Below are 15,056 nucleotides of genomic sequence, written 5' to 3' on the forward strand. Positions count from 1 at the left end.
CACAACTAGCCCCCCCCCCCCGGTCACCGACTCACTCACCCTGGGCAGGCAGCGGTGGCGGCGGCTTCCTCCACAGCCTCCTCTGTGGGTCGGGCTTCCCCTGTGTCTCCTCCCTCCTCCTTGGCCAATAGCATGGCTTCTCCTTTTGGCCAATCGGGAAACGGGTCTCAGGACCCGCTTCCTGATTGGCCAGGAGGAGAATCAGTGTGGCAATAGTGAATATTCATTCACTATTGTCACACAAATGGGTGGGCTCAGGGCGCAGTGCTCTGCCCCCCGAGCCCACCCTTTTTTGAAGCCTATTAGAGCCTCTGGCTCTAATCAGGTGCTTCAGAAAAAAAAAAAAACCCATTGGAATCCATGTGTCCAGATTAGGGGGCCAGACCCATGGCTGTGGGGGGGGTGGGGGGTGGGGCCCCCTGCGCCCCCAATGGACAGGCCACCACTGTATTTGATACAATTTTATAATTTTCCTGTCACCAACAGGGCAGCATACCACCACATGCTGCCATGGATTGGTACCACGGTAGGAAAATTATGGTAAGTATTTGATATAGATTTTCCATTATATTGGTTTGCCCAGTAGAGTGGATTGACTTCCATTGGCAAGCATTCATTCGCTATGAATCATTCCAATTTGCAAAAAAATCTAAATGGAATTAGTCCATATAAGGGCAATTACATTATGATGATGCAATGCACTCATAAAGTGTTGTCTGCTATTACTATTTGCTACACATTTGCCTATTGGCCCATTTATTCGCTTACATTCTGGAGCACAGGTGAGAAGGGGACACATTGTGCATTTTGAAATGGCAGTGAATTTGCAAGGATCAAAAAGGACCTCTATACCATTTTCCTGGTGCCAATGTGAAAGCATACATGTATGCCACCATGAATTGGCGCCAGGAAAGTAAAATTATGGTAAGTATGTGATACAATTTTTTTTTTTTTACTGTCGCTGACATGGCAGCATAGTACCACATGTATGCTGCCAAAGATTGGTGCCAGAATAGAAAAATTATGGTAAGTATTTGATACAATTTTCTGCTTTTCTGTTGCCAATATAGCAGCATACTACCACATGTATGCTGCCATTGATTGGCACCCGGAAAAGAAAAATTACGGTAAGTATTTAATACTATTTTCTGTTTTCCTGTCGCCATAATGGCAGCTTACTACCACATGTATGCTGCCATGGATTGGCACCACAAAAGGAAAATTACGGTAAGTATTTGATACAATTTTCTGCTTTTCTGTTGCCAATATGGCAGCATACTACCACATGTATGCTGTCATTGATTGGCACCAGGAAAAGAAAAAATATGGTATTTGATACAATTTTCAGTTTTCCTGCCTCCATAATGGCAGCTAACTACTACATGTATGCTGCCATGGATTGGCACCAGGAAAGGAAAATTACGGTAAATATTTAATACAATTTTCTGCTTTTCTGTTGCCAATATGGCAGCATACTACCACATGTATGCTGCCGTGGATTGGCACCAGGAAAGGAAAATTACGGTAAGTATTTAATACAATTTTCCATTTTCCTGTCACCATAATGGCAGCTTACTACCACATGTATGCTGCCATGGTTTGGCACCAGGAAAGGGAAATTACGGTAAATGTTTAATACAATTTTCTGCTTTTCTGTTGCCAATATGGCAGCATAATACCACATGTATGCTGCCATGGATTGGCACCAGGAAAGGAAAATTACGGTAAGTATTTAATACAATTTTCCGTTTTCCTGTCGCCATAATGGCAGCTTACTACCACATGTATGCTGCCATGGTTTGGCACCAGGAAAGGGAAATTACGGTAAATGTTTAATACAATTTTCTGCTTTTCTGTTGCCAATATGGCAGCATAATACCACATGTATGCTGCCATGGATTGGCACCAGGAAAGGAAAATTACGGTAAGTATTTAATACAATTTTCCGTTTTCCTGTCGCCATAATGGCAGCTTACTACCACATGTATGTTGCCATGGATTGGCACCAGGAAAGGGAAATTACGGTAAATATTTAATACAATTTTCTGCTTTTCTGTTGCCAATATGGAAGCAAAATACCACATGTATGCTGCCATGGATTGGCACCAGGAATGGAAAATTACGGTAAGTATTTAATACAATTTTCCTTTATATTGATTTGCCCAGTAGAGTGAATTGGCTTACTTTGGCAAGCATTAATTCGCTATGAATCATCCCAATTTGCTACGAATCCTGCTTTCAACAAATCTGATTGCCGATATCTACTTAGTGCTTTTCCGGTTCAAGACTCTGCTTTCTAAGTACACCATAGAAGAGTCTTAAAAAAAAACAAACAAAAAAAACCCGTTTTGAAGACAGCAGGGATGAATTGTGTTATTTCCCGATGTCTTAGAAGCAATGTATATCTTCCATCACTCAGCAGTTGTTGCCGTTCACATCACGGCTGAAGTAACTACGTGACATTAGAAAATTCCTGTCATCAAACACGGTGCGGCCTTCGTTCACCGCCATCCAGCCCGTTGTCTGGTGTCTCTTTGTGTCAGACAGCAATCTGAAAGCTCTCCCGGTGACAGCTGGGCCAGCGGGAGGAAGATTTGCTTGACATGTATCTGAATGTCGGACTTCTGCCTGTCAGATCTCCTACGTCTATCTGTAGAGCCTCTTGTCTACCAGCTGCCACTTATAGATGTCAGGCTGCAAGGACACTTCACAACGAGGGATTAAAAATCACCGGAGGGCAGAAAATGAAAATATGAAACAACTGCTTTAAACGAACGACCTTAGAAAATGTAGACGGTATTAAAATTTGCAGCTTTGTGGAGGGTTTTTTTTTTTTGTCCCCCTAGCCCCCCTCGTCCTCAACACACAACGGCCACAACCTCTCGTTCTTTTTATATTTTGCCCTTTAACAATGTATTTCGTAAGCAATTTGCTGCTGGAACAGAAAGCCCTGGTTTATGAAAAGGTCATTTATTGGACGCTCTGCCTCGTCCTCCAGCGTCTGCGTCCCTTGTTCTGCCAGTTGCTCGGCCAGATCTGGAAGGCCGGTGAAGCTACTCATCCCATCTACATCCTTATAGGTTGGGAAATGGGCCTTATTCCTGTCTATAACAAACATCTCATGCCCACGCTCATCCCTGTACTCTTCCAGTTGGGCAAAGGTGGTTGGCCCGTCAGAGTAGTCATTGACATACAAGATGTTCTCCTCCTTTTTGGCTTTTTTTCGCTTGTGGTGCTTTCTGTAGATCATCACGATGAGGAGCAGAGCTGTCAAAGCCAGGAGCGATATCCCAATGGCAATGGCCGTCTGAGTTGCCATGCTGAGAGAGTTGAACTCCATGCTCTCCATGTCGTAAAGCGGCTCTTGGCTGATGTCTACCGAGGTGTATGATCGAGACTGCTGGTTTGACAGATTGACAGTCAGGTGGAATAACACTTTAGCTGTGCCGCCTGGATTGGAAGCCACGCACTCATACTTTCCAGCATGAGACATGGTAATGTTGGTCAAAAACAGCATGCCACTCCCAGTGTCTGAGTCCAATTGTTCCCCAACACTGCGCTCGGTCAACTCAAAGGTCCTGCTGCCGGTGGACTTGGCGTTAACCCTTGTAGGACCTGTGCGAGCATGGGCTACCTTCCTCCACGTTATCAGTGGCTGGGGATAGCCTGAAGCTCGGCAGGAGACCCGAAGTTCATCCCCGAGACGGGCTGTGGTCTCCATGGGGTCTACGCTTACCACTGGGGGAATGCAGATAAGGCTGTTTCCAGAGATGTCCAATAGACTCTGGTGGGACAGTCTCGGAGGTTCAGAGCAGATAAGCTTCCTGTCGAAGGAGGTCAGGAGACGCTTCCCTTCTTCCTTCATCCAGGCCCGGAGCCAGTGCAGGGCGCAGTCACATCTCCATGGGTTGTCTAGAGAAACAAAACAAAGATGGCTGTGACACCAGAGCATGGTCAAGTCTTAAAACTTTAAATAATTCCTCAATTTTATGATTATTATTGTGAGTGCTGTGTTTTTAAAAGTAGGAGTCTGATAGTTTTTGTCAGCTTTTGCCATCTCATTTCGTGACTAGGCTTATTCATTCAAGGACCACTGCAGCCTTGTGGTCATGTAGATATATACATACATGTGGGCCCTTGGTGTGTAGCCACATCACTCCCTCATCTGCACCCCTCCTGGTCTCAGAATTCAGTAGCTGACTCTTGCCCTTCTTTGGTCCTCCTCCATACCCTGCACTTTTTGCTGCTTCCCATCTCCGCCCCCAGCTTCTTCCTGGCAGCAGCACAAGGTAAGGGGGGTGCACGTGATGCAAGGTAGGGTATGGGACTCCTTACATCTGATGTAAGGGAGGGGGGGTGCAGGGTGCTTTGGACATATGGCCTTAAGATTCAACCAGCCCTTTGAGGTCAACTGTAATGCTGATATGGGCCGCAATGACATGGAGTTTGACACCCCTGTTAAAGGCTGTAATTAAAGTATAACTAAAGGCAAAACATTTTTCTTTAGTTTTGGATAGAGAGGAGCTGGATTGGAACACCTGTCAGTTTTTATTGCGGTCTGTGTCTCTGTTAGGGTGATTCACCCTCTCTATTTGTCCTGTTTACCATTATCATCAAAAGTAAAAAACTCTCACAAATTTTGGGTTGTCCCAAAAAAATTTAATAGAGGGGAAGTCTTCCAATGGGAACACTAGTTCTGGTGAACTGCAAGTCCCCAAGAGATTCCCTTAACCACTTGCCGACCGGTCACATTGACCGTACTGCGGAAAAGTGGCTCGATATCGTCCAACGACGTAGACCTACCCTATGCCTAGCCTAGCCTACGCCGCCGGAGGCTCGCTCCAGCTGTTTTCAGTCACAGCGGGAGTCGGGCCAGGGGAAGAGAGGCGGTGATCACCGCCGCTCTTCCCCGATCATCGGGGATCGAGTGTGGAAATTCCCCCCGCTTGTGTAAACAAAGCGGGCAGATCTCCTAAGTGACAGGCAGGGACAGATTGCAGTATTCAGCATAGCTGAACCTGCAATCTGTGCCTGTGTCACTCAGTCCCCTCCCCCCACACACGTTAGTAAGCACCAGGCATACATTAACCCCTTGAGCACCAATAAAAATTAACCCCTTCCCTGCCAGTGTCATTTTTACAGTAACAGTGCATAATTATAGCACTGATTACTGTAGTAATGTCACTGGTACCCCAAAAGTGTCAAAAATGTCAGTCAAGGGTCACATAGTCATGCATTGGCTGTGTCCACAGCAGGTATGGGGCATACACTGGGGAAATAGTTATTTGATCCCCTGCAGATTTTGTAAGTTTGCCCACTAAGAAAGAAATAAAGGGTCTATAATTTTTATCATAGGAGTATTTTAAATGATAAGAGACAGAATATTAACCAAAAAATCCAGGAAAAAACACATAAAACAAATGCCATAAATTGAGTTGCAGTTCTCATGAGTGAAATAAGTATTTGATCCCCAAGCAAAACATGACTTAGTTCTTGGTGGAGAAACCCTTGTTGGCAAGCACAGAGGTAAGACGTTCCTTGTAGTTGGTGACCAGGTTTGCACACATTTCAGGAGGGATTTTGGCCCACTCTTTTTTTATAGATCTTCTCTAAATTCTTAAGGTTTCTCGGCTGTTGCTTGGCAACTCGAAGTTTCAGCTCCCTCCATAAATTTTCTATAGTTAGGCCACTCTTTTACCTTAATGTGCGTCTTCCTGAGCTACTCCTTTGTTGCATTGGCGGTATGTTTTGGGTCATTGTCATGCTGGAAGACCCATCCATGACCCATCTTCAGTGTTCTGGCTGAGGAAAAAGGGTTCTCGCCCAATATTTTACAATACATGGCCCCATCCATTGGCCCCTCAATGTGGCAGAGTCAGTCTGTACCTTTAGCAGAGAAACAGCCCCAAAGCATAATGTTTCCACCTCCGTGCTTGACTGGAGGGATGGGGTTCTTGGGGTCATAGTCAGCTTTTTTCTGCCTCCAAACACAGAGAGTCCCCCTCCTCAAGAAGGCACATGTACAGTCATGCCAATAAACATCTAAATCAGGGGTCTTCAAACTATGGCCCTCCACTTGTTCAGGAACTACAATTCCCATCATGTCTAGCCATGTCTGTGAATGTCAGAGTTTTACAATGGCTCATGGGATGTGTAGTTCTGCAACAGCTGGAGGGTCGTAGTTTGAGGATCCCTGATCTAAATGATTCAGAGAAGGATTGGGAGAAAATGCTGTGGTCACATAAGACCAAAATTTAGGTCTTTGGCATTAACTTGACTCTCTGTGCTTGGAGGAAGAAAAATGCTGACTATGACCCTAAAAACACTACCCCTTCAGTCAAGTGTGGAGGTGGAAACATTATGCTTTGGGGCTGTTTCTCTGCTAAAGGTACAGACCAACTCTGCCCCATTGAGGGGCCAATGGATGGGACCATGTATTGTAAAATATTGGATGGGAACCTTCTTACCTCAGCCAGAACACTGAAGATGGGTTATGGATAGGACTTCAAGCATTAAAATTACCCAAAACATACCGCCAAGGCAACAAAGGAGTGGCTCAAGAAGCACATTAAGGTCATGGACATGGCCTAGTCAGCCTCCAGACCTTAATCCTATTGAAAATTTATGGAGGGAGCTCAAACCTCGAGTTGCCAAGCGACAGTCAAGAATCCTTAAGGATTTGGAGAAAATCTGTAAAGAAGAGTGGACCAAAATCCCTCCTGAGATGTGTGCAAACCTGGTCATCAACTACAAGAAACGTCTGACCTCTGTGCTGGCCAACAAGGGTTTCTCCAAGTCGTGTTTTGCTTGGGGATCAAATACTTCACTCACTGAACTGCAACTTAATTTATAACATTTGTTTTGTGTGTTTTTTTCTGGATTTTTGGCTGATATTCTGTTTCTGTCTTTATCATATTAAATACACCTATGATAAAAAATGATAGACCCTTAATTTCTTTGTAAGTGGGCAAATTTTAAAAATTGCAGGGGATCAAACATGTATTTCCCCCACTGTAGGTTTAGGAAAATAGATGATGGATCTATGGCCAAGGTAATGTGAAATGTAGGTAATGTAAGGGATTATTATTTTTTATTATTATACAGGATTTATATAGCTCCAACAGTTTGCGCAGCGCTTTACAATGTGAGGGAAGAAAATACAGTTACAATACAATTCAATACAGGAGGAATTAGAGGGCCCTGCTCCTTAGAGCTTACAATCTAGAAAGGAGGGTCAAATGAAACAAAAGGCAAAAACTGTGGAGGATGGGTTGATGGAGAAAACGGAAGTACGGTTGTTAGGTGTGGGTAGGATAGGCTTCTCTGAAGAGGAGGGTTTTCAGGGATGGGTAGGATAGGCTTCTCTGAAGAGGAGGGTTTTCAGGGATCGTCTAAAAGCTAATAGAGTAGGAGATAATTGGACAGATTGGGGTAAGGAGTTCCATAGGATTGAAGAGGCTCTGGAAAAGTCCTGGAGGTGAGCATGGGAGGAGGTGACAAGGGGGCTAGAGAGCAGGAGGTTTTGAGAGGAACGAAGAGAGCGATTAGGTTGGTATTTTGAGACTAGGATAGTGATGTAGTTGGGAGCTAAGCTGTGGATGGCTTTGTAAGATATTGTTAGTATTTTGAATTTATTTTGTTTGTTGAGCGGAAGCCAGTGAAGGGATCGGTGGAGAGGGGTGGATGACACTGCATGGAAGCCAGTGGAGGGATTGACAGAGAGGAGCAGCGGACACTGAGCGATTGGTAAGGTGGATGAGTCTGGCGGCAGCATTCATGCTGGATGAAGGGGGGATAGCCTATGTAGAGGTAAGCCAATGAGAAGGGAATTGCAGTAGTCAAGGCGCGAGAAGACCAGGGAGTGAACTAGGAGCTTTGTTGTGTCTGGTTAGAAAGGGGCGTATTTTGGAGATGTTGCGGAGGTTGAGGCAGCAAGATTTTGACATCGCTTGGATGTGGGGCTTGAAGGAGAGTTCAGAGTCCAGGACAACACCTAGGACCTTGGCATGCGGGGATGGAAGTGACAATCACTATACAGAGGGAGCGTGTGTTGCAGTGCATATCCTGGTGTGATATGATCCATTGACATGCTGGACTGGCCATGGGTGAATTCCCATCCCTTCATTGTACACTGTGCAGTGCTATGTATTATAACATTTTATTGCTTGAATTATTTTTCCCATTATGGGCGTTGGTGGGGCCTCATGTCTAAGTTTTGCCTAAGGCCTCACAAAGCCTAGAGCCACCACTGAGGCTCCATATATCTTGCATGTTGACCACCACTGCTCAATTCCTTGCATGCTGGCAATCATTTCTATCTATTCTGCTTATAGAAAATAGAAGTAAATAACTTAATGGAAAATACATTTTAAAGGGCCAATTTATCCACAATAATCTTTATGTGCCTAATGCACCTCTTCCATCAATCGGAAAAAGTTCAGAGCTAAATTGGTACCCCCCCCCCCCCCCCCCCCGTTACAAGCATTGACTGAGGCACTTTAGGAAGTGGAGTTCTGCCATTTGTACCTTGACATTTAAAAAAACGCTGCCGAGCAGAATGGCAGTGCAGAGAGTGACATTTGTAAACGTCAGTTTTTCGGCAAGAAGTGAAAATTTGAAAATGGCAAAAAACGACTTTTATAGCTATAATTCAGAATGTACACATTTCCCCCATCAGAAAATGATGTATTTTTATATTACATGGTTTCAGCGAGAACGCTGGGGGGGAGACGACGCAGTGCCGTCACCTCCAGCACAGAATGCAATGACAAGGGGTGTTGGGTGTGCTGGAGGGTCTATTGATCCTGGATGCTGGGGGATCTTTTGTTGCTGGGTATGTCTATAGCTGCTGGTGAGGAAACTTTTGTTGCTGGGGGATCATTTGTTGTCTAAGAGGCATCTACTGTTGGGGGAAGGGTCTATTGTTGCTGGCTGATTTAGAGTGTATTGATGTTGGCTGCTGGGAGATCTATTGGGGTCTATTGTTGCTGTGTTGGTATTTTGTTGCAGGGAGTCTATTGTTGCTGAGAAGGTCTATTATTTTTAGGAGGATCCATTGTTACTAGGGAAGGGGGGGGGGGTCTATTGTTGCTGAGAGGGTCTATTATTTTTAGGAGGATCCATTGTTGCTAAGGAACGGGGGGGTCTATTGTTGCTGGAGCGTGTATTATTTTTAGGAGGATCTATTGTTGCTAGGGAAGGGGGGTCTATTGTTGCTGGATCGTCTATTATTTTTAGGAGAATCCATTGTTGCTAGGGAACGGGGGGTCTATTGTTGCTGGAGCGTGTATTACTTTTAGGAGGATCTATTGTTGCTAGGGAAGGGGGGTCTATTGTTGCTGAGAGGGTCTATTATTTTTAGGAGCATCTATTGTTGCTAGGGAAGGGGGGGTCTATTGTATCTAGAGCGTCTATTATTTTTAGGAGGATTTATTTACTCATAGGCATGCCCAGAAGCTGTTCAGGAATGACGCGCCTGCACCGGAAGTGACGAGCAGGGCATTCTTGGACTCCGACGTCACGGAAAAGGACACGCTCCGGCTTCAGGTGCTCACACCTGAGATGGCAGCGCTGGACAAGACATTTTCAAGGTAAGTATTTCTTCTTACAGGTAAGTGAAACCGGGGACAGTTCAGAGGCTATCGTTGCTTAAAAGCACTGCCCTGACTGTCCCGGGGGTATTTTAAGCTTAAAAAATTTCATAAATAAACTCTGCTTTAACCACTTAAGCCCCGGAGGATTTGGCTGCTAAACGACCAGGGGGTATTTTGCGATTCGGCACTGCGTGAATTTAACGGACAATTGCGCGGTCGTGCGACGCTGTACCTAAACAAATTTGGCGTTCTTTTTTTCCCACAAACAGAGCTTTCTTTTGGTGGTATTTGATCACCTGTGCGATTTTTTGATCACGCGCTATAAACAAAAAAAGAGCATCAATTTTGCAAAAATAACAATATTTTTCACATTTTTTTTATATGAAATTCCCCCAAAAAAATGTAAAAATCAGAATTTTTTAACATTTTCGGCCAATTTGTTTTATGCTACCTATGTTTGGTAAAAAAAATTGCAAAAAGCGTATTTTTATTGGTTTTGCGCAAAAGTTATCGCGTTTACTAACAAAGGGAAAGATTTCTGTCATTTTTGTTGTTTTTTTTTTTTAACGCGTAATGGCGGAGATCTGCGATTTTTTTTGCGGTACTGCGACATTGGGGCGGACAGATCGGACCCTTGACTGACATTTTTGACACTTTTGGGGTTACCAGTGACATTTCTACAGTAATCAGTGCTATACATATGCACTGTTACTGTAAAAATACACTGGTAGTGAAGGGGTTAACTTTATTTGGGAGGGAGGGGCTGTGTGTGTCCCTAGGGGCGTGATTCTAACTGTGATTGGCTGTGGCTTGAGCTGTAAGGACACTGATCAACGGATCTACATACTAGATCCGTGTGATCAGTGTCTTTACACCGAGGAGAATGACAGGCAGCTTGTTTACACAAGCTGCCTGACTTTCTCCCTCTCCCCCGCCGATCGCAGAGTGGCCGGCGGACATCGGGTCCGCCGGTCACACGCGCGCTCGCTCCCCAGACCCTCCCAGGCTAGTGACGTACCGCTACGTCACTCTGCCTGTGAGGGGCTGACCGCCGCAGTATATAGTCGTGCGGCGGTCGGCAAGCGGTTAAACTGCGCAGGGTTTTTTTTATTGTCAGGACGATAAGGATGTGGAACTCTCTTCCACAATTGGTGAAGGTCAGCGGGGAGTATTGATATTTTCAAAAGACTCTTGGACGTGCATCTTAAAGAACATAACATACAGGGATATGGGAAATAATTATCGACACTGACACACGTACACCTACACAGGTTGAACCTGGATGGACTAGTGTCTTTATTCAAACCTACCTACTATGTAACTATGTTGAGGTGGGGGGGGGGGGGGTCTTGGGTTCCCACACATTTTTTCCCAGGACTTGACCCCTGCACGTGAGATTTTTTTGTTTTTTACTTTTAATAAATTTGCAAAGATTTCAAACAAACTTCTCTCACGTTGTCATTATGGGGGATTGTTTGTAGAATTTTGAGGAAAATAATGAATTTAATCCATTTTGGATGTAACATAACAAAATGTGGAAAAAGTGAAGCACTGTGAATACTTTCTGGATGCACTGTATATGTGAGCAGCTATATTGGGTATGCTTACAAAATAATATGAGGTGACCCAGATAAATATGTCAAATGTACATCAAACAACAATACAGTAAAAAGATCTGGATATCTCACATTTTTTAAAGCAACATGCAGAGAAATCATTCGGATATTGAACCCCCCCGGCACCTCCTCACCTGTCAGTCGGAGAACCTGCAGGCTGATGAGAGGCCGAAGAGTGCCGCGGGTTATGGAGCGCAGGTTGTTCTTGCTGAGGTCAAGTAGCGCCAGCGAGGACAGGCCAGAGAACGCCTGGTCCTGGAGCGTCTCAATATTGTTTTCTTGTAAATGCAGCTCCTGCAGCCTCTGCAAGAGACCAACATGGGTTACAAAAATATACAAAGAAGGTTCTTCCAGCATCTAAAATAAATCCCTGGTGCCCAACCTGCTGCCCCGGGGCCACATACATTTCCCTATAGCCCTGGCAAAGTAGCGATACAAGAGATGGTCAGAGACTGCAGACATGATACAAGAGATGGTCAGAGACTGCAGACATGATACAAGAGATGGTCAGAGACTGCAGATATGATACAAGAGATGGTCAGAGACTGCAGCCTCTGCAAGAGACCAACATGGGTTAAAAAAATATACAAAGAAGGTTCTTCCAGCAGCTAAAATAAATCCCTGGTGCCCAATAGGGATGATTGAACGGTTTGGGTCGACCATCGGTTCGACCCGAACATTGACTGTTCGAAATTTGGCCGAATTCCGAACTTTTTGCTGAAAAAGTTTGGAATTCGGCAACCAGAACCGACCAAAATGCAACTGGACAGGAACTGGGCTTTAAAAGCCCGTGATTGGACCAGAACCATCAGTAAAAGCCAATTGAGGGGGCAGGAGGATGCTAGGAATGTGATTGGAGTGACTAGGGGGTCCAGAGGCCAATCAGTAGTGAATACGCCCCCCAGTATATAACATAGCCCCGCCAAATCTCTAGCACTTTAATACTGGGGCTGTGGAAGAGAGTGGAAGCAGTTCTGTTACTCCTGCTTTAAAAGTGTCATTTAGCAATTATTAGTGTGAGGAAAGGGATATCTAGTGTAGTTAGGGTACTATATACCACTATAGTTAGATTTAATAATCTAGTTTCTGTAGGGAAAGTGTAAAGTGTCAGGGTGACTGTAGTGTAGTGTAGGGTGAACTGACTCTGACTGCTATGGCAGGGTGACCAAACTCTTCCATGTCAGGGTGACCGCCATAGAAAAAAGATTGTTTGTCTTAGAATTGCAGTAGAGCAGGGATGTGGCTCCGCTACTTTCACACCTGGGCGTTTTTTGTTGCAGGCGTTTATTGGGCTTTTTTGTGGACGTCTTTGGAGGCAGGCATGACATCTGAACTTCTGTGTAGGGGTATATATACACACACACATATATGTATATATACACATACACACATATAGGTGTGAAAGTAGCAGAACCCTATGCCAATGCCTACCCTATGCCTGCGCTAATGAAATTATTTGCAGGCATAGGGCTCTGCTCCTATCACACCTATATGTGTGTATGTGTATATATACATATATGTGTGTATATATATATATATACCCCTACACAGAAGTTCAGATGCTATGTCTGCCTCCAAAGGCGCCCAAAAAATGCCCAAAAAAATGCCCAGGTGTGTTGTTGCAGGTGTTTTTTTGGGCATTTTTTAGGCGTCTTTGGAGGCAGGCATAACATCTGAACTTCTGTATAGGGGTATATATACACACACACACACATATATGTATTTATACATATACACACATATAGGTGTGATAGGAGCGGAGCCCTATGCCTGCAAATAATTTCATTAGCGCAGGATTAGGGTTCTGCTACTTTCACACCTATATGTGTGTATGTGTATATATACATATATGTGTATATATACCCCTACACAGAAGTTCAGATGTCATGCCTGCCTCCACAGACATCCACAAAAAAGTAAGAAACTTCACAGGTACACTTTTTAGACCCCCCAGACACTAAATCCAAAGAACCCTAGGCACTTTTTAGGGGCTTCGAAATTGTGTTTTTTGATTACCGAAGTTCGGGTCCCATTGATTTCAATGGGGTTCTGGCATCCGGACCCAAACTTTCGGGAAGTTTGGGTGTTCTGGTCGAACCGAACTTTTCAAAAGTTTGATCATCCCTAGTGCCCAACCTGCTGCCCCGGGCCTGCGTCAGGCCCTTTGTGTGTGGCCCATACATTAATCTGTATTTCCCTATAGCCCTGTTAAAGTAGTGATTTCTAGCAGTCTTGTGTAATTTGTGCCCAGTCTATGTCTGCTTCTTGAAGCATGCTCTCACTCCTATAACATGTTCAGTCTCTGACTATCTCTTGTATCTGGTCTGCAGTCTCTGACCATCTAATGTATATTTTCTGCAGTCTGTGACCATCTCCTGTATCATGTCTACTGTCTCTGACCATCCCTTGTATAATGTTTGCAGTCTCTGACCATTTCTTGTATCATGTCCGCATACTCTGACCATCTCTTGTATCATGTCTGCAGTCTCTGACCATCTCTAGTATCATGTCTGCAGTCTCTGACCATCTCTAGTATCATGTCTGCAGTCTCTGACCATCTCTAGTATCATGTCTGCAGTCTCTGACCATCTCTAGTATCATGTCTGCAGTCTCTGACCATCTCCTGTATCATGTCTGCAGTCTCAAACCATCTCCTGTACCATGTCTCCAATCTCTGACCATCTCTTCTATCGTGTCTGCAGTCTCTGACCATCTCTAGTATCATGTTTCCAGCCTCTGACCATCTCCTGTATCATGTCTGCAGCCTCTGACCATCTCCTGTATCATATCTGCAGTCTCAAACCATCTCCTGTACCATGTCTCCAATCTCTGACCATCTCCTGTACCATGTCTCCAATCTCTGACCAGTGTCTGCAGTCTCTGACCATCTCTAGTATTATGTCTGCAGTCTCTGACCATCTCTTCTATCATGTCCGCAGTCGCTGACCATCTCGTCTATCATGTCCGCATACTCTTACCATCTCTTTTATCATGACCATAATCCATGACCATATCCTGTTGTATGTCTGCGGTCTCAGACAGTAAATAGTCGTTTAATTTTACATGTGACCCTTTGGTGATCTCAGGGGCCTCACTTGAAGCCCTTCATATTAGGTAAGTTGACTGCCACTGATCTAAATACCATACCATACCATGCAATACCATAACATACTGGTTGCCCTAGTTTCTGGTGTTCTTAAAGGGCTTTAAGTTCTTGGGTCACTTGAGCACCTGTATCTTCTGACAGGTTTGCTTTAACCCCTAAAGGTTCACATGGATGACTAAAGGGTGGCCAAACAGTGAGTCTAAACCAGGATTTTGATGTCAAATCAAGTTGAACAGGTCAATTTAAATGGAAACAAACACATAGTTGCCCAAATGTTGCTAAAGATCAAACCTGCCGGGCGTAGACTGTACCAAAGAATGAGAAAGAATTGTAAGGTAGACTAGTGGTCCATCCAGAAAGCATCCACCAAAACATAGAATAGAGCTGGACCAGAAGGTCTCAATAAGGCCAGAGCAGGCGAGGCAGGTTATGAGGTAAATCTGAGAACATCAAAAGCAATAAATACTACAATGGCCAACCAAACTCTAAGTCTGGGACCCTTTTTATAAGGCAATGGGCCAACAACATACACAAAACACACATTTACTTTATCAACAAATACGGTCAGACCAACAACCAATTGAAGACCACCTGCTCCCCAAATGGAAATCAGTGCTGAAGAAATCCACCCGATGCCCTACTGGATGAAGCCACATCAAGTAAGTCACTAATAGATGACGTTACCTCAGTTGCAGAGTTTAAAGCTGAAAAAATTGTAGAATTAAATATTCACATTTTTTT

At 44.4% G+C, this 15,056-nt stretch overlaps 1 protein-coding gene across 2 annotated transcripts in view; it reads right to left on the reverse strand.

Annotated features, from left to right (window-relative positions):
* Positions 1 to 2,901: 2,901 nt before the first annotated feature.
* LRRC24 (leucine rich repeat containing 24) overlaps positions 2,902 to 15,056 on the reverse strand; it is a 192,447-nt gene continuing 180,292 nt past the window's right edge. For both annotated transcript variants that reach the window (XM_082257592.1, XM_082257593.1), the window contains 2 exons: positions 11,344 to 11,512; positions 2,902 to 3,912 (listed from right to left, as the gene is read on the reverse strand). In XM_082257592.1, the coding sequence (XP_082113718.1) occupies positions 2,906 to 3,912; positions 11,344 to 11,512 (1,176 nt within the window). In that variant the 3' untranslated portion in view covers positions 2,902 to 2,905. The remainder of the gene's footprint in view (positions 3,913 to 11,343; positions 11,513 to 15,056) is intronic.

This window comes from Pelophylax lessonae, assembly GCF_965119305.1.
Source record: "Pelophylax lessonae genome assembly, chromosome: 5".
In the NCBI taxonomy this organism is placed as follows: Eukaryota; Metazoa; Chordata; class Amphibia; order Anura; family Ranidae; genus Pelophylax; species Pelophylax lessonae.